Raw genomic sequence first — 22684 nt, forward strand, 5'->3', positions numbered from 1 at the left:
AAATAAGAGTAGTACGTCTAGTTATTTATATAGTACGTTATTCTATACGACTAAGAGCCTATATTATCTTATACTTCGCTTATAAGACCTCGACTTTACTTATCTACTATCGATCTCCTCCTCGGTCGCTATCTTAATTCTTCTTCGAGTTGCCGGACTTAGTACGCATCTATAGCTATATAATAGCGCTACGTATTATAGTATACCTCTAGATTTCTTAGCCTTGCTCCCTCGTACGTTATTCTTCTACCTATAATCGAGCGTTCTTACGTACTCGGAAGTAATCTCTCGGTAGAGTAAATCTAGCTTAGAAGGAGGCTCTAGTATCTTTAGAAGTAAAAACTCGACTTGTAGATTATAGCACTTAAAGCCGCTTAGATAGCAAGCAGAGCTATACGTACGATTAGCCTTCTAGTAAGGGTATTATTAAGTGCGGTATTAGCTCTTAACGTACTTATAGTACTTAACGGTCGTCCTTAGCTAAGTAAGTAAGATACTAGGCTCGAGTATAAACTTAGTCGTTCTAGCTATCGCTATCTTCTATTGCTTAGCGACTACTGTTATATTTAGATCGTTAAATTCGCAAGCTATAGTAGCGCGCTTTGTTATATATAATATAGCTCCGCTAGTAAGAGGTTTGCGGTTGCTAAAGATTACCTCCGGCTCTTGTAGATAGACTATTCTATAGAAGTCGATAAACTAGTACTCGTAGAAGTAACTTAGTAATAGAACGGCGCGATTGCCGCCTATCTTAATAAGCTTTATTAAGTCGTAGATATACGGATAACTATAGGTCTTACGAAGGTAATTGTTATAGCGGTACTATAGATAGCTATACGAGAACGCTAAGTGCTTTACCTCGTTGCCGTTATCGTTAGTTATAGTAAGTAGAAGGTCGTTAGCTCGTAAATATAGTGCCTTTATCTCGAGCAAGCAATATTCGCTTATTATACGAGATATACTCGCCTAGAATAGTCTAGCTAGTGCCTTATTATACCTCTTTAGGTTCTTAGTAAGGGCAATACGACGGCGGTTGTAACCTTCTTACTACTATTATAATAGGCTCTTAAAGAGCGTAAAGATATCTTAGCGGCTACTATAGTTAAGCTACTGTTTAATACGTCTATATATAGCTTTAACTCGTAAGGTTGCCTTATAACTAAAGTAAAGAACCTCGTTAGTCTAGTAGTCGATAATATAAGCCTTATATCGCTACTAGTTATTATAAAGGTAGGTCTTAAACATAGGATATACGTTGTCTAACTTCTTTACGTTCTTATTAGACTCCCATTTAGTTTAACTATAGATAGTATACGTAAAGAGCCGTAGAAACTTGTTAGTTTAAGGTAAGTCTATCTAGTAACTATCGCTCTTAACTTAACTAAACTCGCCTCGTTCCTTCCGGACTCGAGTTAGTATATCTTATTATAGATGCTAGTTACATACAATATTAGTAGACTCTAGAAACACCTCCTTAATAGCACCTATAAGGGCCTCTTTACGATTAGTACTAATAAGCGATAGTATAGCGCAATCGGCTTTTTTAAGGCCCTTCCGGACGGCCTTTAAGAGCGTAACGAAGTCCGGTTTATCTAGCTTCGGACGGATAAGACTAACGCCTAATTTAATCGTATCGTTTAAAGTACTAGTACTAATAATATCTATTCACTCGAGGTTATAGATATTAGTCGAGTATATCGTATCTAATATAAGCGTATATAGCGTCTTCTTAAAGGCTTCTATTAAGCGAGGATAAACCGTAACTATATACCGAATAGCTCTATTTTCCGGATTGTTAATAATATTGTAAAATATAGCGTGTTTATCTAGCAACTTAACTATACGTTTAGCCTAGCTTAGCTATCGACGTACCTTAATATTACGAGACTAGGTAATATTATTAACGTCCTTTAGCTTTAGTAGAACACTACGCCCTTAAAAGTATACTATAATCTTCGAGATTAGTATTCGCGCTTACTAAAGCCGCTCTAGTTACTCGAGGAACTACGCCGATCTCGATTGCCTTCTATATATACTAGTAAGGGCGATAATATCGTCTTTCTCGTAGTTATAGAAATTGTAGTCTTCTTTTATAGAATAGCGAATAACCTACTAGCCTTTAGGTTACGCTAGGTCGATAGCAACCGCGTAGAAATAGAACTTATACCCTATCTTCTTCGAGGCCGACTTTCGCTATATTACCTTATCCTATCTCTACGTACGCTTATCTAGTACGCCGAAGTAACTATAGACCTATCGGTAGCGATATTTAATGCCGTTCTTATTCTTCTACGGCTTATATTGCTTAAACTCGTACCTAGTTGCCTTTCCGAAGGCGTAGATATAAGACTCGAGAGCTCGATAAGATAGAAACTACGACTTACGCGATATTAGACTACTAGAACGCTCCTTTAGTAAGAATAGGTACTTCTAAGGGCGTAGCGATACTAATCGATAGTCTAGAAGCGATATACGCTTGCGAGGAAGGCTTAGTAAGCGACTACGACCTCGAATATACGTAATACGCGTCTCTAAAATAAATTAGACCTCCTTCTATAACTTAATATCTACTACTGTTAATTACGTACCTTCTACTACTATATCTATCGATTTCGCGCCTTCTACCGCTACTATCTCTTCTACTACTATATCTATCGATTACGCGCCTTCCGCTACTACTATCTCTTCTACTACTATATCTATCGATTACGCGCCTTTTACTATATTATTATCGCTAGTAGCGATAAAATTATCGAGAAACTCGTCGTATAATAGAGATTTAGCTATTTTCGATAGTTACTAGGCAATCTACTATAAAAGGGGGAAGAAATACGAATTTTAGGTCTATAGTAGATTCGAGTAGAATTCCTTTATAAGTAACGCGCTACGCGCCTATTAATAATACTAACTAAGAACGGAAATGGCCTATATTAGGTAGAAAGAGCACGTAATTCTATACAAAGCGATTCTATAATGGTGCTAGCATCGGGGTATGCTAGGGCTCGGGCGGGTAGCTAGGGCTCGGTTTAGTAGCTAGGCTTCGTAACACTTTGCGCCGCGGTGTACAGCACATTGTACAAGGTTTCCACGGCCGGGGTCTCCATGCAGATGTATTCCTCCAGTCGCCCTCTCATCACTTGTGGCTCTTTAAAATGAGCCGCGTTGGCACTGCATGCTCAGCTCTGGATTTTTGGCTAGTTTTCATTTTCGTTCTGCTAAAGGAGTCGCCAAACATGCCAGCTGCTGTCTTGGGGTTTCTTCCCGCCGCATTGCTGCTAACAAGCAAAGCGTTAGCAACGAATGACTGTTGCTCGCTAGATGTCGGCTTCAATCCTAGGATAGTGGCGAATCAGGCTATGCAACTCTCCAACCATAGCTGGGAATACGGCACAGCTGCCGAAGCCCTGTTGGAGTTGTACAACCCAGGGCTCTCGGTACCTACACTCTCTTAGCCTACAATCCTTCACACTGATCCGTAAATCAGGTCTTCTCGAGCCACGCATTCCCAGATGGCAGACCGCCAAAGCCAGACCCCAACAATGTGGAAGCTCTCAGCTATGCCCGAAAGCACATACGTCTGGATAACAACACTCTCGTAGACGGAGATGGAGCAAGTGGTGATCCAGCCTCCTTAGGCGTCTCAGCAATCCTTATAGGACAGAAAGACCCAAAGACAGAAGCCGCTGTTGCTCGCCAATACGCACATTTCGACACTGTCCCACGATGGCCCAACGGAGCTATTTCTCACCGTGACGATTACCCCGAACTTTGGGCAGACTTCATCTACATGGCACCTCCTTTCTTGGCATATTACGCCACTTCGATCAATAACACCGACGTCATCAGAGAAGCTGTGGCACAATGCTTGCTCTACCGTCAAGTCCTTCAGCCCAATGTCTCTTCTCATGCTATAAGTGCTGGTGCATGGCGACACATCATCGGACCCAAAAATCAAGACGTCGGATTGTGGTCGACTGGTAATGCTTGGGCAGCGATGGGTATGGCGAGAGTCCTTGCTACGTTGCTTCATTGGCCACCGACCGTGACGAGAGCTACAGCGCAGATCGCGCAGGCTGATCTCTTTACTTGGATCGGTGAGATCTTGAGCGCTGCGATGAACTCGTCGAAGCAAGATGGACTTCTTCGCAATTATCTCAACGATACCACCTGGTTTGGCGAGACGAGTGGGACTGCATTGATGACAGCTGCAGTTTATCGTCTGGCAGTACTGCAGCAGGAGGCAAATGCACTTTTTGACGGATCTGCGGCGAAGGCACCGAAGCTGGACAAAATCGTAGGTCTTCGAGTCATTGAATCCCTTTAGATATTTACTAAGCTTATTTAGGTGACGACCGACATGTTGGCGTGGGCTGATAAGAATCGGAAGGCGGTGGCTGCTCACATCGACCAAAGTGGTATTGCAAGACCTGCTGTGAACCCTCTGGGCTGGGGTGATCGCACACCTTATGTCAAAGGAAGTCCTGAAGGGCAAAGCTTTGTGGTCATGTTATATGCAGCTTGGCGTGATTGCCACGGAGCCGGTTTGTGCAACTCCACTCAGTAACAAGATCTTGGCAGCAATGGCCGTCGATGCTGAGCTGATTTCGACCTCATCTATTCCGCAGCGGCTGTGACAGCCAGTAACAGACGGGACACTTGGTTGTCACAGACTTGTTGCAAATAGCATTCCCCAAGAAACGTCTAGCCAGTGAGTGATCCAATACTCACGTTTCCCAGGCCCAAATATTCGCTCCTGTTCCTCTCGGTCCATACAAAAAGGCAATATCGAGGAACCATGCTATGCGCTCCGTATGGGTCATTAAAATGGCGGTTCCAGCCGCCGTCTACACCACAGGAAACAGTGGAGGCTCTTGTTGCTGGTCCTGTCCTCTGGTTTCTGTCGGACTGGTGTTGGGTGCCTGACTTTGCTACCATAGATTGGTCTTTTAACGACAGTGATCACCCGACAAGGTATTCGCCGATTCGATGGCTACCAGACGAGCTAGGAAAGGAAGCACAGGAGATCGAGCACCTGTCAACTTCAATGTGTCGTTGGAAATTTCAACTGTTTTCGTGCTCAAACTGCGCGAGGTCTTTGTCTAACGGTGTCTGCCGTTGCGGCAAACTGAGCACGGCACGAAGCGCCGATTTCTTCGGGGACTGGCTGGCCTGGAAACATCTCTTCAAACGCTGCTTTGAAGAATGATCCAGCTCTAGCTCTGGGTGAATCGGGATCTGAATCAGGGTGTTCGGCTACGGCCTCTCGAAGCGGTTTGATTTCGACAGGACATCCTAGTGTCCAGCAGCAGCGGAGGCTGGCATATCCAACCGCCTCGATGTAGGATATGTTTAGTCTTTGAAGCACGGCCAGGCCGTCGTAAAAAGGATCGTCGTTGTGCCATTGGTATCGTTTTGAATGCGAAAAGATGATCGAGGCTGGCAAGTTGTCGTAATTTTCAATTATGTAGCTGTTCATCTGTCCGTCAGTCTAATCAGCAGAAGAAGGACTGAGAGAAAAACTTACGTCAAATCAACCATTCCTTCGCAACCTTTGTTCGCTGGCACCGATAATCCTGCAGTTGGATCATCTGTCACATAGATAGATTTCGGCCACTGTGGTAAGGAATCCAGCCACGCGGTGTCGTCGCCTCGTTGGCTTGCCACGACGATATGAGTCGCTCCTTGAGATCCTTTCGGGGCGAACTGGGGACTGATGTTATTCGAGGTCCAGTTGTCATAGGAGAACTTCGTAAAGATTGAACCGGCACAAAAGCATGAAACCAATAGCCAAAAGTTCCGCAGGCGACGTGGATGAGCGGCGCCCGAAACAGACATGTATTTCTGCATTTCGTTCATGAAGAAAGTTGTATGGAGACAATGATTTCTATCAGAAAGCAAGAAAAGTGAGGGAAGGCTGAAATGCATCTCATGGCGATATAGGTGAGGAGATCATGTGAAGAGTGCATGCCTTCATCTCGACGAAAGGACCATGCGGCTCGCCGGTCTCAACATGGCGCTTCTTCGTTGCAGATCCACTGCACGCCCAATTGGGTGATCTATGGATATGTTAGTCTGGGCCGCGTTTGCAGGGCGTCTTCATGTGCAACCAATCACGAGCTTGTGTAGATGAGACTAATCCGAAAATGGACCAGGAAGTAGTAGTACGCAACTTCGCAAGCCTCGAGGCTGCCTATCAACGGCGGCTACCTCCTACATCACCTGAGATGCAGTACTTTGAAGTAGATGCGAAAGGCTCTGCGAACGGCTGAGGCGTGGAAGCACCGCCTGTCGCCCGAGGTGCTCTGCTCTACCAGCCTTGTCGAATCCCGCCCTCTCATCGTCTTTCACCGACCCTCACATGCACTCTCCATCAACAGCAGGATTCCGAGGACTGGAATGGTTATGCCACTGTCAGTCCTTGATCTTATGCTATCAACCTCGATCATGGCGCAGCAGGTTGCCGCTCTTCTGCCCGGGCTGGCGGTCGGGGGTGACAATGTGCTCTATGGAGGCCTTGGATCTGGGTTCTCGGAGAGCAGCGGACTGTTGAAGCGCGATGCTTGTGTGGATGCCTTTGGCACGGGTTGGATTACAAGCACCTGCACTCCAGGAACAACACTGTGTTGTGAGCATGTTGCCATCTTGATCGTGCTCCCGGCTGACACATGGGAGGTGTGAGGCCATCGAGTAACCTGCCGTCGTGTGAAAAGTACTTCGAAATTTGCTGGCGCTGCACTCAAGATGGAGGCTGCTTTGCTGATCTTAACTCTGCCCGTGATCAGCCACGCACTGTTTCCTGTACCGAACTCGCTGCAGGCATAGACGAGGCGTGCCGCCCTCAGTATACTACATGTGCATCAGGTCAGATCTCCCGCGGTGGCACAAGAACGATGTTTCCTACAAATGTCCAAGAAAGTCTGGCGGCCCGGAAGTAGTGCAACGGTAAAGACAGGCTAAGCGAAGGCATTGCTGATGATAGAGCCCTTAGCAGATCAGGCTTTGAGGCGATCAAGCAAGTAAACGGGACCTTTCTGTGACAGCTTCCTGCTCGCTTTGCTTTGAAAGATCAGGCATGGGTTTCCAGAACGAATGAAACCATTTTCGAAAGCGTCCTCGATACCAATCGTGCCCGATCCTGGTCCCATCATCTTTGACCTCAATCTCCCAGCCAGCAGCCTGTCCTGATCCCAGGTACGGATTCAGACTCTTCAACGCCAGCCCAACGCCATAAAGCAGCAAGAGTGCAGCAATAGTTGCAAACACGGTAACGATGACGCTAAGAAGCGTAGTAGTAGAGCAGCCACATCCCAGAGCTTTTGTACGGAGCTCGAAACGTTCGGACGCGAGAGGACATATGCCGTGGTTTGATACGGGATCCAGTAAGGAGTCGGCCGGCACACAAGAGAAGCTTGAAGAGCACCACCCACAGCCATGCTTGCTGTTGATGCAGGAGTTACAATCCTGGATTCTCCAACACGCTTTCGTGCGTTCGTCGCGAGTTGCATGGAATGCCATGATCTCGACCAGAATTCGATGCATTCGATGCCCTTAGTACCTGTTAATGATCTAGAGACGTCTTCTCGTTGATGGAGGAGAGGAGGTTACGACTGACGAGCAGTTATGACGTCGGATGAGGCGCGTTCCTGCCTTGACGCGATCCAAGCTCTCGAGACCCTGAAAACCTAATTCCCGAGGAACAGGAGCGTCGAAAAAAGTTTTGGCGGCCAACTATCACCTTTCTCTGCTCCAACATCCTTTCACAGTACATACACAATGGCCGAAGTATCTGAAGTATCACCAGTTACCTACGAGGAGCTCTCCGCGATCGAGGATGAGTTCGATCAGGTCGACAGCGAGATCAGTACGCTCATTCATTCACTTCCCAGCCACACTCAAAACTTCTAACCCTTCCTAGTGCGCCAGCAATATGAGCTGAGCAAGGGCGCCTACGCAAAGCGCGCCGAAGCGATTGCAAAGATCCCAAACTTCTGGCCTCTCGTCCTCGAACAAGCACCGCCAGAAATCGACGGCTACATCCATCCCGAAGACTCGCGCATTCTCGGCGAATCCTTGCTCAGCCTTGAAGTCACACGCCCAGAACTCGACATTGAACCTCAGGGCTCGCCGCGCAGCATCAGTATCAAATTCCACTTCAAAGAGAACGATCGCTTCTCGGACGAAGTTCTCGAGAAGAAGTTCTTCTACCGTCGAGCTAGCGATGGATGGGTGGGACTCGTTTCTGAGCCCGTCAAGATAAATTGGAAAAAGGGGAAGGACCTTACGGAAGGTCTTACAGATGGAGCGTATGCGCTGTTCGAGGCACGGAAGAAGACGGGCGATATGCTCGCAAAGGGTGTACCGGAATATGCTGCGCTGAAAAAGAAAGTGGAGCACTGGAACGGGGGCAACACCAGTTTCTTCACGTGGTTCGGATGGGTCAGTTCGCGTCGATGGGTCAGCGCCGAGGAATCTGAGGCTGCAAACAAGGAACACCAGGCTCGGAGGGAAGCGCGGAAGAAGGGAGAGAAGGTGGAGCTACGTCTTCCAGAGCCGGAGGATGAGGAGAAGGATGATGATGACTCGGATGTTGAGGTGCATGAGAATGGCGATGACTTGGCGGTGAGTTTCGCCGAAGATATCTGGCCCAATGCAATCAAGTTCTTCACACAAGCGCAAGAGATGGGCGAGCTCTCGGACGCGGATTTCGAGGACGATGATATGGAGGAAGTGGAGGCTATCGATATCAGAGCACTCGTCGATGCTGAAAAGCGTAAACGACTGAGTGATGGCCCACCAGCCAAGAAGCAGAAGAAATAGATCATAAATTAAATATTGAAGTATTTGAAGCCGGGAAGCTGATAAGTAGTGTCAATAATAAATGAACGGGTCTACCTCATCAACCCTTCCTTCGCCTCCCCATCGCCAAGATATCGTACTCCTCCAACCACCAAGCTTTCCTTATCCTCTCCTCCTCCTCCTCCTCCTCCTCCTCATCTTCTCCGCATCCACAATCTCTCACCTCCAGAAAAACAGTGGATTCCAACGCATCAATCTCACATGAACTGCCGATCAAAACGCGCGAGTTCCGGGAGTAAGATCCGGTACATACATAGAAACCACATGTAACAACTATCAGAACCATCCCGCTGGGTTCGAGAAAGATAAGGAAAGGGCCGGTGAATCCACGGCAGATGAGCAAATCGCGGCGTCGCCTAGTACGGATCGGATCCTCGAATGGCTATAGAGGAGTAACTCGTAAGAATAGCCTTCCTAAGCTCTAGATACCTTCGGCAATCAATTCCCCTACCTAGGTTTGTAGCTCGTAGCTCGTAGATAACTAGACATAGTAGACATCGCTATCAGTATATGTAACTGCTGGATGGTAGACTCTATCACTAGGTTTGTGGCTCGTGGCTCGTGGCTCGTAGATAAACACAGCCACCGCTATTCGTGGACTTCATCACTACCATTTGCAGGAAGCGGACCCCACCGGCCCGGTCGAACATACTTACCTTATCAACAAAACCTGAAACCCTAACTTAGATATACATCTTACTAGTTCCAACTTCCCGATCTGAGGTGTTTTTCTTGAATTGCCACGTGGTTTGTTTGATTGGAAAAGATGGGGATTTTTTTTCGCTAGATCCAATCAAAAGAATCACCCCCAGACCGTTGGTAGAAATCAGTCGGTGAAAAAAAAGAGTACGCCTTTGCGTCATCACGCCATGCCATGCCATTTCGCATTGTGCTATCTTTCCCTGCCTGCTTATTACTTGCAAAAATTTTCCCGTATCTCTCTTCTCAATCGAGCAATAAGAGGACTTTTGACATCAAACTTTTGTGAGATTTCCTTCTTTCTGCGAACTGATATGATGGCCGTGGGTCTGTCTCATCATGGCAAAATATGATTGGCCGAAACATTTTCAAAAAAGAATCCGCTCAATTGAACAATCGCATACCGTAGCTTTTTTTTTCCCTTGCCCCCTCCCATTACCACCCATGCCCGTCGCAGAGAAATGCCGATCAAAAAAAACGAGGAGGTCGGACTTCAACTGTCCCGCCTGCGGCCCGAAAAGTCTCGGTTTGGTAGATTTGTATAGTGGTAGTGGTGAGATCCTCTTTGGTCTTGCTGAGACCCGGTGATGATGATGGATGTGATGAGCAACGCAATCTGATAAGGACGTACGTAATTCGAGTTTCAAACGTCAAGCCGTCACTAACAGCTGCCCACGAAGAAGCCAGCGTGCACGCCTTCTGGATGCGATCTGGGTGTGTAGGCTGAAACAATGTGCGCAGGTGTCATCATGCCGGCTGGAGTGATAGGTCGTGATCGTCCACCTTCACCCATGGAATCGCCATTTTCGTAGTTGGGCGTGCTGCAACCAGTGAGGCTTTTCCCATCCTCCTCCATCCAGCGCAAGCCATTTGCGTACTCCTCGATGGGGAAGACTTCGCGAGCGTACTCCTCGAGACCTCGGTAGCCCTCCCATATGCTGCGGCCTTCTTTCGGGTATTCCAGGTCTGGTCCAAAGTAAGGTGCACGTTTGTCGCCCAGGGTTTCTTGCAAGATGTCCAGGTGCTCGCGGTAGCCGCTCGGTATTTGAACAGATATTTTGATGGGTGCATGTATGTAACGAACGGGTCTGCCAACGCCTCGTGAGAAGCGATTGCACGCTTGTATGGGCGTAAGCTTTTCGAACGCCAACGTCACTCTGCCACAAGTCAGTCTTCAGGCACGTTAATATACAGCTTTTCAGTCTCACCTCTGTCCTTTCCAATGGCTGGGGCCCATTTTAAAAATCTGGAGCAGTGCGGGTCCAACATCGTGCTCGGCGTCCAGCCAAGGTAGTGGATCATCAGGGTGGAAAGGTGCTTGCCAGACGAAGCTGCCGTCGTCTTGGAGCTCCATCTGGAATAGTGGATATGGTAGCGAAGTGAAGTTGCTTGGGAACAGTCAGCATAGATGGCATTGCAACACAGAAGGCATGGGTGTGCATACTTGTTGTAAATACCAGTGTAGACAAATGTGGCGGGGATACCAATCTGCCTCACGTAGTTTTCGATGGCGAACTTGGTCTCCCACATGGGCAATGCCCTCCAGTCCTCGCCATATACAGAATGATCGGGCATACTGGAGAAGATATAGTGGGCAATGCCGGCTCTCTTGGCGGCATCTGCGCATGCCTTCCCGATGGCCACTTCATTGCCCCAGTGCGTGGTGTTGATGAAGGCGATCTTTGCACCCGCGAAGAGTCGATTGAGGATTGCGGTGCGCGAGGGACCAGTGAGGTCTCCTTCGATCAGCTCGACGTTGGGCAAGACGGCCAACTCCTCGGCTACCAAGCCTTCGCCACTGCGCACCTGGGCGCGGACATGCCAGCCGACGGCAGAGGCAGCCCTAATGAAGGAGGCAGCCTGTCTTCCGGTCGAGTTGATGGTGGCGACGACTTTCGATGGCATCACCGTGGGCACATGGACACAAGACGGGGTGTTCGTGTGCAAGCAATGCGGTGGGAGAGAGGGTCCAGTTCGGGATGCGAACGCCGGAGGGCAGGGCCGCCGAGAAAATTATTGTGTTTTGCGAAGGGCAGGGCCGCAACAAGCTGTGGGGTAGTGGAAGTAGTGTCGACGATCGATGAGGGCCCGTTCCGAACGGCTGTACGCGGGCACAGGAGGACTAAATTGTTCAAGTGGAGGGAGAGGAAGGGAAGGGAAGTCGAGCAAGGCAGAGGGCTAGGTTCGAGATATGCAGGAACAGGCGCAGACAGGGGACGGGGCAGGGCAGGGCAGGGCAGATGCAGTCGCTGCAGACGCAGGCGGTGTTGGTCGACGCGAAGCTAGTGGTGTGTAGGCAGAATGATGATAATGATGATAACAATGAAGCAGGATCAAGTCAGCGGCGAGAAGGGTGGTGGCACGCTAGGAGCAGGAGGTCGATCCGGATGCATGTGCATGTGCATAGGTTCGAGCTGATAAGCGGCTGATAAGTGGATGTATGGAGGCCGGAGTCGGCATGGATGGCGCAAGTGCAGGGCGACAGGGAGGTGTGTCAAGAAGAGGTCGTCGCTCCTGGTGCGCCGAAGTTGAAGAAGGTCGGCTTCAGGCTAATTTTAGGAATTTCGGGAATCCTGAGAATTGGTTAGTTTGTTTAACTTATAGTAGTGCCCTTTATATATACTATCTCGAGCAAATATCGATAGGAGTACTTAGTCGTCGCTCTCGAATGAATTATTTCAAGCAGCGAAGATGCTAAGGCAGTAGTAGTAGCAATATAGTAGAATGTTTAGACGGCAGGGGGCAGAAAGCTATACTAAGCCGTTTAGATCGGTCTGTTATTATAGCGATAGTAAGGTCGGCAATAGTCGATCGCCCTATAGGCAGAAATCTAGATTCTATTAGATATTAGAATAATTCTAAGCGTAATATAGGCGTAAACGGATAGTTATAGCTACTAATATAGATTGTTAACGTTTTAAGTGTTCTTATTTAAATATTAAAACATTAAAAGATTAAACACAAGTTTAGCAACATTTAGGCTTATACTAGTATTCGGATAATACTTATATCGTATAACGCTGCCTTATACGCCTTTATCTGCGTTACCTATTAATCTAAAGAGTCGTTTGTTCCGTATCGTTCGTAGGATAGTATATATCTATATTGTTAAACACCTTACTTTATATATATATTAGGGTAGACAGCATCGCGAGTAATATTGCAACAACCGTAGAAGAGAAGAAATAGGAAGAAACATAAAGGATAAGTTATTGTGCTTATGCTAAAGCGAGGCTAGCGAATAGCAGTATATTAATTAATAATATATTTAAAAGGGCAAAGCGGCGCTAGCGGACACGCGCAATTGCGTACTATCGAGTAAGCGCAAGACTAACTAAACAATAGCGACTAAGACTAACACCCTAACTACCTAATCTCTTATTGTTATCGTTATCGTTATCCTTATTGTTATCCTTATCGTTATCGTCGGCGGCGGCGGCGGCGGCAGTATAGTAGGGAGTAGTAGGGCTAGACTAAGCGAGAATTAGCATTTCTTACGTAATTCGAGTCTAGAGTACGAGTCTATACCGAATGCTAGCGCTATTTCGCGTCTAACCGTATAGAATCGCCGCTACTAAGACAAGGACGTTATACTCGTTCTACTAGACGAGCGCGTAGCGCGGCGAGGGCGAGACAGCTAAAATATCTAGTTAATATATAATCGAATTCGATTAATTTGGAGCTTGACTTACTACCGCGCATACTGCCTTTAGTACCGCTTACGTAGTCCTTGTATTTAAGGCAATGTTATAAAAGAGGGTAAGAGGGTATATACGATACCTAGTTAAAGGAGAAGGAAGTAAAGAAAAGGAAGAGTATATCGTAAAGTATATCATCCCTAGCAGCGTAAAGTTGTATTATAAAAAGCCTAGTATTATAGAAGTAAAGTACGTAAAGGTTATTGTAAAAAGCCTAGCATTATACAAGTAAGGTACGTAAAGGCTATTATAAAAAGCCTAGAGTTAGCGAAAGTTCGAATGCCGCTCCTTAGCTACTACGTACTATATAGCCTCCTCGGTTTACCGACGGATAGTAGAAGTTAGTAAAAGTTAACGAAAGTTCCTAAGACATACAAATTAAGCTAATGAATTACGGATAGGGGAGGGAGTTCGGTTATCGTATCGTCGGCTCCGTTCTTCTAGTACTAAGATCGGTATACAAATCGTCTGTTCTGTTTCTTAGCTACCTAGTAGCAACTTTTACTAACTTTTATTGTCTTACTAGGTCCGCTATTCGAACGCCTAGTCTATAGCTCTTATTGTTGTCCTTTAAATCCTAGTCCTTTAGGTCCTTCCTAGGTCCCTAAGCGCCGAATATATACTGCAGTACCGGTAGCTGCGGTATAATAGGTATAGTATAGTAGTATCGGCCTTCTTCGAAATACGGTATCGTCTTAGTCGGAGATAGGTTCTTAAAGCCGGTACGGTCGTCGCTGTTGTGCTAGACATCTTTGCTAGCGCGATTTTACTAGGAATGCGCTTATTCGACGTATCTCGTGCTATATACGTTACTAGCGTACTATATATTGTTAGAGTACTGTCGTATCGTTTAAAAGTCGTAAAGTCGGTATTGTAATCTGCGGAATCCCGGGTCTTAGCAGGGCTTAACAATATTAGGCGCGCGGATAATACCTGCTAAGCTACGCTACTAATCTTTACGCAGTAACAACTTCTACGCATCGGAAGGCTATTAATAGAATCGTCCCTATAACAACGATACAGCTTTTATCTTTTTCTCGTATAAGCTAGCTACTTACCTAGATTATTCGCCGCTTAATAGTGTAATACTATTATATACGACAATAAACCAATTAGCCTAGTTCTCTTTTCCTATAGCCGTTGCCCGTAGCGAGCGATAAAAACAGGTTAGTATACTCTCCCGATATCCTAGAAAGCATAAGATATCGATACGAGCAACGTACTAGAATGCAAGACGACGCCGAATATAGAGACATACCCCTGCGGCCGCCGGCTATAGGTCTCGTAGGAATAGCTAGTCTAGTTAATTTCTAGTACCCCTAGGGTTCTAGCAACCCTTAGCACTCCCGGCCGCAGTAGGTCTTGCTAGCAGGAATAGCTTATCTAGTTAACTTTTAGCACCCCGGCCGCAGGCCTTATGCTTAGGCCTTTTGTTAGTAGCCCCTAGCAACTTTTAGTATACCCGCGGGCCGCGGCAGCTCTTATACTAGGAACTTTTACCTTTACTATTAACTTTTAGTAACTTTTAGCGCCCGGCGGCAGGTCTTATATATAGAACCTTTATTATCAAACTCTAGCAACTTTTAGCGCCCGGCGGTAGGTCTTATATATAGAACCTTTATTATTAAACTCTAGCAACTTTTAGCGCCCGGCGGTAGGCCTTATACTTAGAACCTTTATTAGCAACTTTTAGCAACTTTTAGCAACTTTTAGTACCCCCGGCAGGCGGCAGTAGGTCTTATAGGAACAGCTAGGCCCGTTAACTTCTAGCACCTCTAGCGGCAGTACTATAGTGGGTATAGTATCCGAGGCTCCGTTATATACTCCGCCGAGGGCTACGATTACGCCGACTAGTAAGTTAGCGTAACTAACGAAACCCCGGATTAGTAGCAGGTCTGCTACCTTATAGCCGGAACAGCTATTCTAGCTATCTTTTAGCAACTTTTAGTAACTCTTAGCAACTCTTAGCAACTCTTAGCAACTTTCAGCCCCCTATATAATCCGGTCGAGGATTAGAACGTTTACTATACCTTATCTACGAGTCAACTTCGATTATTTTAAAGATTAGATACGTAGACAAGTCTTAGCTAGCAAGAAGCAAGAGGATATTCGTACGGAGCTATATAATGCTAGATACTTAATTAGCCGTATACAATTTAAGGAACGATTAAAGTAATAGTAGATTTCCGCGCCCGGTCGAGCGCCGAGCTATCGTCGATATTTAGAGGATTAGCTAAAGCTCCTAGTATATACGTTCTTTTATAAGTATCGCATCTTAGATAAGCAGGCTATAGAGTACTTTAAGTATAAGGGTATCGATATCGGCCTTATACGCTATCGAAGCATCCGAAACGAACTTAGTATAACGTATTCTCCCTGCTCTACCTTTATATATTAATTATGCTAGGTCTCTACCGCTAGGTCGCTCGGCCCCTCTAGAGGCAGTATCTCCTTAATATTGCTACTATTATACAGAAAGAGATACTGCTCGGAGACTATAATAACTTCGGCAGAGTAGTATTATACGACGTCCTTTATACAAAGTATAGTATCTCAAGCCGCGAACGTTTATAGCAAGCTATATTACATCTTAATCCTGCTGCCGTTAAGCGAAGAAGACATAGTACGGCACGCAACTAGACTAGCTAGACGAATCCGGGCCCTAACTACGCTATCTCTATAGACGCCTACTGCAAATTCGAATACTTCTACTTCGTAATTTATGCCGCCGTAGACACATAGTCTAGGCGGGTTATATAGATCTATATTAGAATATCCGCTCGCACCGCGGTTTCTATAATAGTATAGTATATAGCCTTTATAAAGCAATATCGAGGCATGCTACTTATTCTATAGAGTAACCGTAGTATAGAGACCGTTATAACAGCCGATACGTATATAACACTTCGGCGTACTCTTTGCGAAGACCCGTAGAACGGCGTCGTTCTTACGTTTAGCGACATATTCTAGTATAGGACTAGTTGTATAAACTAGCGTATCGAGATATTCTAGCGTTAGCTAATACGTGCAACTAGAAGATAGCGAAGGTACTTCTACAACTTGCACCTTTAAGGTGCATACCTTAAGGATTTCAAGTACGACCGGATCGCTATACTCTTTATATACATGCCTATTATAAAGGCTATAGTATACGGATTTGCGAACTACTAGAACTACTACCGCATTCGAAAGCAGCAAGGAGAGCATATCGTAGCCGGTATACCTAACCTAAACTAGCGATACCTATATAGTAAGGGTGCTATATAGTTTATAGTTGAAGTACCTCTAGAGTTACTAGAGCTAATAGAACGAGATCTTTCCGGATTCGATTTAGAAGAGTACCTTCCGCTAGATACTATAGAATAGTACGAGGACCGTCTTATAGAAGAGGGCTTTGTTCTGCCTATACTATCGAACGAGCTTAATCTAGATCTCAATTATGTTTATCTTAAGGCCTACCTATATCTACGGGATAAGATTAAGTCGTATATAGAATTAGGATTTACCCTCGAGGAGTCTTACGTTCCGCTCTACGCTAGGTTCTAGGCACTAAATCCTAATAATTAGACGATCTAGGATAACGCGAATAAGCCTCTATTCGAGCCGACTTACGACGACCTACGATAGGAATTGCAGAGGTCGATAGAACTCGATCGACAGGTCGGTAATAACTTTTTTACATTCGTAGTAGGGGCCTATCGGTCCGACGTAGACTTATCGGGGTCTGAGTCTAATGCGGACTCTAATAAGCCTAGGTTATCTATAGGGTAACATCCTAATATAGTATAGAGCGTAGTAGTAGTTTCGGATTCAATACTAGCTATAGTAGCTAGCTACGGATAAGGCCTTTATAGTTACAGCGTCTAAGCATATCGGAGTGTAAGTAACTAGGCCCGGACTACTAAATAACAAGTTACTATTCGCTATAATAATCCTTGCTTCTCTAGGGTTTAAGGAATACCTACTTTTACTCCGATATACTTAGACGCTGTATATACATAACAGTTATTATATCGACCTTCTCGACAATTAGTCTACGATCCCGCCGGCCTTCTTTAAAATCCCTCGAACATTATTAGTTATTTAATATCCAGTATGTTAAACTTCGGAATCCTAGTATAGAAAGAGGGCAAACTATATACTAGAGGCAGCTTTATCTACGAAGAACGATTTAGTACAAATTTCGTACCGAAATGCGAAGTATATAGGCTCGGCAACCTACAAATAACGAGTATAATCGTAGCGCTATAGATGTCGCAATAGCAGGGCTTATAGCAAGGACTATAGTAGCAAGACCTATAGCAGTAGCTAGGCCTCGATAGAGAAGGATTATCTATATCGATAACATAGTAGTTACCTACGCCCGGATCTTCCGCGTCTTAAGTATTAACGTAGACATATAGACAGAGGGCCGGGACTAGCTCTTCGCTTACCGGAAACTTCCCTTCGATCGGGACCGAAGCACTATCGCATATTACGAAAGGGATTAGGCGACAGAAACTACTAGCTATATCTAACTATAGCCCTACTACTGCGCTTAAAGGGATTAATTCGGAGAAGCTATTCTATAAAATTAAGCAATCTTAGCAGTCTCCTAGATATACTACGAAAGGCCTCGAGGCCGCGAAGAAGAAGAGGCGCGATAAAAACTAGATATTACAACTGTTACCCCGTCTAGCTAGTAAGTATAGTAGCTAGCGATTAGAGTCGGCTAAGATAAACTATATCTTATTGTGCGTCTACCGCGTATTCGTTAAGGTCGATACGGACGGCAAAAGGACCTTTACGAAGGAGCCTAAGCGTATTATTTTTCAGAAGATCGGTTTTACTAAGGAGGCGGTCGAACTGCTCGGTAGCGACCTAATAAACTTTCTCCTATCTAAAATAGGATATAAACCTCTAATAGAGAACAAATACGACGGACACTACTTCTTCGATTTTGTTACTAATCCTATATTAAAGACGTCTAAGCCTATACGTATTTGCGTTAATAGCAGTAATCTAGTAAGTATATAGCTCTAGCACTAGGCGGCTACTCGGGACAAGGCTTTCAAGTAGGACGTCCGGACAATTAAGATACTCGTCGAGTAGATAAGTAATACTTCTCGTTAAAATCGTCGACGTATAGCGAGCTAGCCGACCTTAGATAAGGAAGAGATATTAGATAATAAAGCCGCCTTAGAGAATAAAGTAGGGAGTACTATAGACTCTTTCGGAAGATCGGCGGATAAAGGGGATTAGTAGGATTAGGGGCTAGTAACGACTCCTACGCTAATAAGAAAGATAAAACTACCTGCTAGGGCTAGCGTCCGGACGCCTCTACTACCGACTAATCTAGTCCCTAAGGAGGTCTTCGTAAAATCCGAACCTATCGGGGATCGATAATTCGTCGACCTAATAATAAGCCTAGGCCCGAGCGATAAGGAGGACAGTAGTACGACTACGGCCCTAGTAACCGCGTCCGAACATATAGGACCTACTATTAAGACGGAGCCGGAGACTAGACTAGAAGACGTCGTACGGAGCACCGAAGCGCTACCGCGTAACGGCAGTGTACCTTTACTATCGAACTTCTAGAGTAGCTCGGAGTAGTATAAGCAACGCGAAGAAGGCAATAGCTATCTAGTTAAGGGTCGAGCTAAGCGTAAACAGTCGAAATCTTCTAAACCTCCGTTAGAAACCCGAGCGACTAGACGAAGATAAGAGGTAGCGGATATATAATAGCAGGTTTCGTACGAACAGAAGGCCGATATATAGTCGGATATAGCTATTCCCGCTTCTCGCAAAATACGCCCGAATACTAGCGCGGTAAGTAAAGACAAGAAAGGCGTAGAACGAAGACGAGGGCAAGGAGGCAAGTTCGTTAAAAAACCGTAGTATTCGGACATAAGCGCTTATATAAAATATGACTAAGCAATCGGAGCGCGTTATAGTAAAGTAGGCCCGTATAGTGTTTTTATTAAGTTTAGTTAGTCTATAGCGCTAGTATAAGATCCCGGCTAATTCTTCCCTCTTAATATATCTAATATATAGAATGCTAGACTCGCAATTCTAGCCGTATGTCGCTCTATTAATAAGGGCTAATTATCTAACTATTCTAAATTATTAGCGAGCGGTCGATAGTATATACTTCTATCGGCAATTAATCTTATAGGCGACAAGGAGGATAATAGCGAGCAAGAGCATACGTATATCTACGGCACTATGTTCGCTATAATTAACCTAACAAGGCATTAGACTACGCAACCCGACGATCGAGTAGCTTTACCGCCTCCTCGACGGTTAGATTAAAGGCTATACGTTTATCGACCTCGACCGCGATAGTACGTCTAAAAGGCACCCCTCGCTAGCCTCGAATGCAGGCTCTAGAAGACTATCCTCCGTAGTACCCGGGAGTACCGTCGAGCTAGCGTAGATAAGCTAGTCCCGAGGAAGTATCGGAACTATTTGTTATAAACGAGATAGCATCGGCGGCTTAACTAAGTCTAACGAGCTCCCTTCTAGAAGAATATATATCCCCCGATATGTCCCTCTCCGATTAGGTAGAGGCTATAGCGAGATAGCTTAATCCGTCGAGCTCTAGCCCGGAGCCAATACCGATACAATTAGAGGCTCTAAAACCTCTGCTTACGAAAGCGGCTAACGGGGGGTTTAGTACTCTACCGGGCAAAAACCGGAGCGCGTACGCATTAAAAGTACTTTAGCTATATCTCGATACTGCTTACCTTAGCCGCATCGTAATAAGTCAAGTTTACTCGTAGATTACTACTCTAAAGGGATACGATATCGAGATCGATCGGTTGCTTTATATCCGCGATTAGCTTCGAGGTTAGGTTCGTATATCCTAGGGGACGCCGCGGCTAGGGTAGGGGGTAGAGGTCCGACTCTACTAACGATATATCTAGAAGTACTCGAGATTGTTAGCACGTCTTAGGTCTCGTATTAGGCACGGTCGACATATCGAGGGTCTATAGTACCGAGTAGTAAAAGAGCTCCTTCGGTATATAGAGAGTAGCGCGGCTCGCCTAGCTTCTATAATTCTAGACCGAGAAGCGGAATTAGAGCACCTATAGAAGTAAAAAGACTACGAGGACGACTAAAGGGCACATCCGTAGTACCGCTAGTAAGTCCTATTGCACTCCGGGTTAAATAGCGTCGTCTAAATAGTACTATACGTACTACGTAGAAGCGACATAGTAGTAGCGACCTTTAGCCGCGTAAGTCGTATCGAACTAAGTTTCCTCGAGCCCGGGGACTCCGGTTATAGTAGATAGAGGTGCTAGATACGAGCCTTACAATACCCGGTATTAGTCGTTTAGCGTTAGCGTTATTGTTGCAGTTGCTATTGCTATTACTCGGGATTAGGTCGAGGCGGATTGCCGTCTTAAGGGTAACGATATAGCATACTTACGCAAAACAATAATCGTTGCTCTCGAATGTTATTAGCCGTATATCTCTACCGTGTCGCTAGACTAATAGCCTTACTTGACTTGTAATCGTTAATATATTGTACGAAAGTAAAAATTAAAAATCTATTATTAGCACCTTGCTTAGCATTACGGAGGACAGATATAGTATCTTCTATGTCTCCCTTATAGACTACGTATACCGATCGTAGGACGTAGATATTTTACCCCTCGAGCCTTTCGATACGAGACCGACGTAGTAAGATAAACTGAACGCCCGCTATAGATTAGAGGCTAGTTACGGCCTTTATTTACTGCCTTTAATGCAACGATACGAGCTAGAAAAACGTAGCGAAGTCCTATAACTACCTCTACGAAGACGATCTAGACTATATACCTTAGAGTTAACGAGCGATCGAATAACGAGTAAACCTTCTTAGATATTAACGTAGTATAATCGACTAGCGAAGCAAATGTAGTCGCGACTATAGTAGTTCTAGAGAGCAGGATAATCCGGACTATATCGACGTCGAAGAGAGCATCGAGCGGGACGCGTCGGAGCGCGTTCTTATATCTCTATTAGAAGTATATTAGGCGGATATAGGATTAGAGATATAGATAGGGACAGAGGGAGACTCCGACTCCGAGTGTCTACCGGAATTAGTATTAGGCGCCTACCCTAAAGAAGCCGACTTTGCTACGATTATTACCGCTAGAATTATCGACGTAGGCGAGGTTATCTAGACGGTACTCGACTAGTTATATACTAATGTACTCGATATAAGTAGAAGGCGGTCCTTATCTTTACTAGTTTCTCCTATCGATAAGCTTTAGCGCCGTCGGAGGCGTTAGGTTAAGGGAAAACAGATTATACGCAGGTATAATAGAAGTAAGGCGGCCGCTAGAAGGAAGCGATATAGTATAATAAGAACTCTACAATCTAGATAGATGCTAATAAATGTTACCGAAGTTTGTAAGATATATTAGAGGTTAACGCGAAAAGCTAGTATAAGACCTATCCTACTATAATACCTGTTCTAACTAGCAGACCTGCTACTACTAAAAGTTACTAAAAGTTAATAAAGGTTGATTCGAATAGCCTAGGTCGACTTAAATAGCTGTCCCGACTATAAGACCTACTACCGCCGGGGGTGCTAAAAGTTGCTAAAAGTTGCTAAAAGTTAATTCGAACGGCCTAGGTCGACTTAAATAGCTATCCCGACTGTAAGACCTGCTACCGCCGGGGGTGCTAAAAGTTGCTAAAAGTTGCTAAAAGTTAATTCGAACGGCCTAGGTCGACTTAAATAGCTGTCCCGACTATAGGACCTACTACCGTAGGAGGTGCTAAAAGTTGCTAAAAGTTAATAAAAGTTAATTCGAATAGCCTAGGTCGACTTAAATAGCTATCCCGACTATAGGACCTGCTGCCGTCGGGGGTGCTAAAAGTTAATTCGAACCTTAAATAGCACTAGTCGCTAAGTAGTTTCGAGCAGGACGATATAACCTAAGTACTTTCCTTACTTATTAGAGACCTCGCCCCTCTCGAGGAGGACAATGTAACCTAAGTGCTCTCTTACTTATTAAAGACCTGCTTTAGTAGAGCCTGCCGGTAGGGTTGCCTTCGTAGTGCCCGAAGTTAGTCGGCTCGTTAATAAGTAGTAGAGCGCATTTAAAGTCTGTCTTAAACGGCCGATAGTCGTAGGGTCGATAATTAAATAGTATATAGTTAAGAAGCGTAAATTCGAAGAAGCAATAGGGATGCCGAGTCCTACTAAGATCCGGATTTAGTACGGCAGAGCGCATAATTAGCGGGATTTAACGTTATAGCTGCTTCCGTCCGTATATTATTAAAACATAATACCGCCTCTACGACTTTTATAACAGCATTACTAATATAGCGAGATACGTCGATTAAGCGCATTTCTAGCAAAGCGCGCTAGCAAAAGTGTCCAATACGATAACGACGGCCGCCTTAGGTACGAAGAATCGCTACCGATATCCGAGAAGTCGAGGAGTCGAGAAGTA

The 22684-nt window shown here is 45.3% G+C and overlaps 6 protein-coding genes across 6 annotated transcripts; 3 read left to right on the plus strand and 3 right to left on the minus strand.

The window, feature by feature from the left end:
- The first annotated feature begins 3193 nt into the window (after positions 1–3193).
- MYCFIDRAFT_211568 (uncharacterized protein) lies at positions 3194–5546 on the plus strand. Its single transcript, XM_007929418.1, has 3 exons — positions 3194–3434; positions 3485–4294; positions 4346–5546. Exons 1-3 carry the CDS (start codon positions 3234–3236, stop codon positions 4562–4564), a joined length of 1230 nt encoding a protein of 409 aa, XP_007927609.1. The 5' UTR covers positions 3194–3233; the 3' UTR covers positions 4565–5546.
- On the minus strand, positions 4304–5835 carry MYCFIDRAFT_154766 (uncharacterized protein; the record flags this gene model as incomplete). Its single annotated transcript, XM_007929419.1, has 2 exons — positions 4304–5468; positions 5525–5835. The coding sequence occupies 2 exons, from the start codon at positions 5833–5835 to the stop codon at positions 5078–5080; spliced, it is 702 nt and encodes a 233-aa protein (XP_007927610.1). The 3' UTR covers positions 4304–5077.
- A 609-nt stretch (positions 5836–6444) lies between these two features.
- MYCFIDRAFT_83552 (uncharacterized protein) lies at positions 6445–6957 on the plus strand (the record flags this gene model as incomplete). Its single annotated transcript, XM_007929420.1, has 2 exons — positions 6445–6672; positions 6862–6957. 2 exons carry the CDS (start codon positions 6445–6447, stop codon positions 6955–6957), a joined length of 324 nt encoding a protein of 107 aa, XP_007927611.1.
- Positions 6958–7008: 51 nt separating this feature from the next.
- On the minus strand, positions 7009–7539 carry MYCFIDRAFT_175736 (uncharacterized protein; the record flags this gene model as incomplete). The annotated part of the gene is made up of 1 exon (XM_007929421.1): positions 7009–7539. The coding sequence occupies one exon, from the start codon at positions 7537–7539 to the stop codon at positions 7009–7011; it is 531 nt and encodes a 176-aa protein (XP_007927612.1).
- A 234-nt stretch (positions 7540–7773) lies between these two features.
- Positions 7774–8817, plus strand: MYCFIDRAFT_139273 (uncharacterized protein; the record flags this gene model as incomplete). The annotated part of the gene is made up of 3 exons (XM_007929422.1): positions 7774–7861; positions 7916–8436; positions 8488–8817. 3 exons carry the CDS (start codon positions 7774–7776, stop codon positions 8815–8817), a joined length of 939 nt encoding a protein of 312 aa, XP_007927613.1.
- An 895-nt stretch (positions 8818–9712) lies between these two features.
- Positions 9713–11734, minus strand: MYCFIDRAFT_211569 (uncharacterized protein). The gene is made up of 4 exons (XM_007929423.1): positions 11610–11734; positions 11000–11589; positions 10764–10943; positions 9713–10712 (listed from the first exon to the last, which is right to left on the minus strand). Exons 2-4 carry the CDS (start codon positions 11458–11460, stop codon positions 10217–10219), a joined length of 1137 nt encoding a protein of 378 aa, XP_007927614.1. The 5' UTR covers positions 11461–11589; positions 11610–11734; the 3' UTR covers positions 9713–10216.
- Between the last annotated feature and the right edge of the window lie 10950 nt (positions 11735–22684).

This window comes from Pseudocercospora fijiensis (assembly GCF_000340215.1).
Source record: "Pseudocercospora fijiensis CIRAD86 unplaced genomic scaffold MYCFIscaffold_5, whole genome shotgun sequence".
Taxonomy (NCBI): Eukaryota; Fungi; Ascomycota; class Dothideomycetes; order Mycosphaerellales; family Mycosphaerellaceae; genus Pseudocercospora; species Pseudocercospora fijiensis.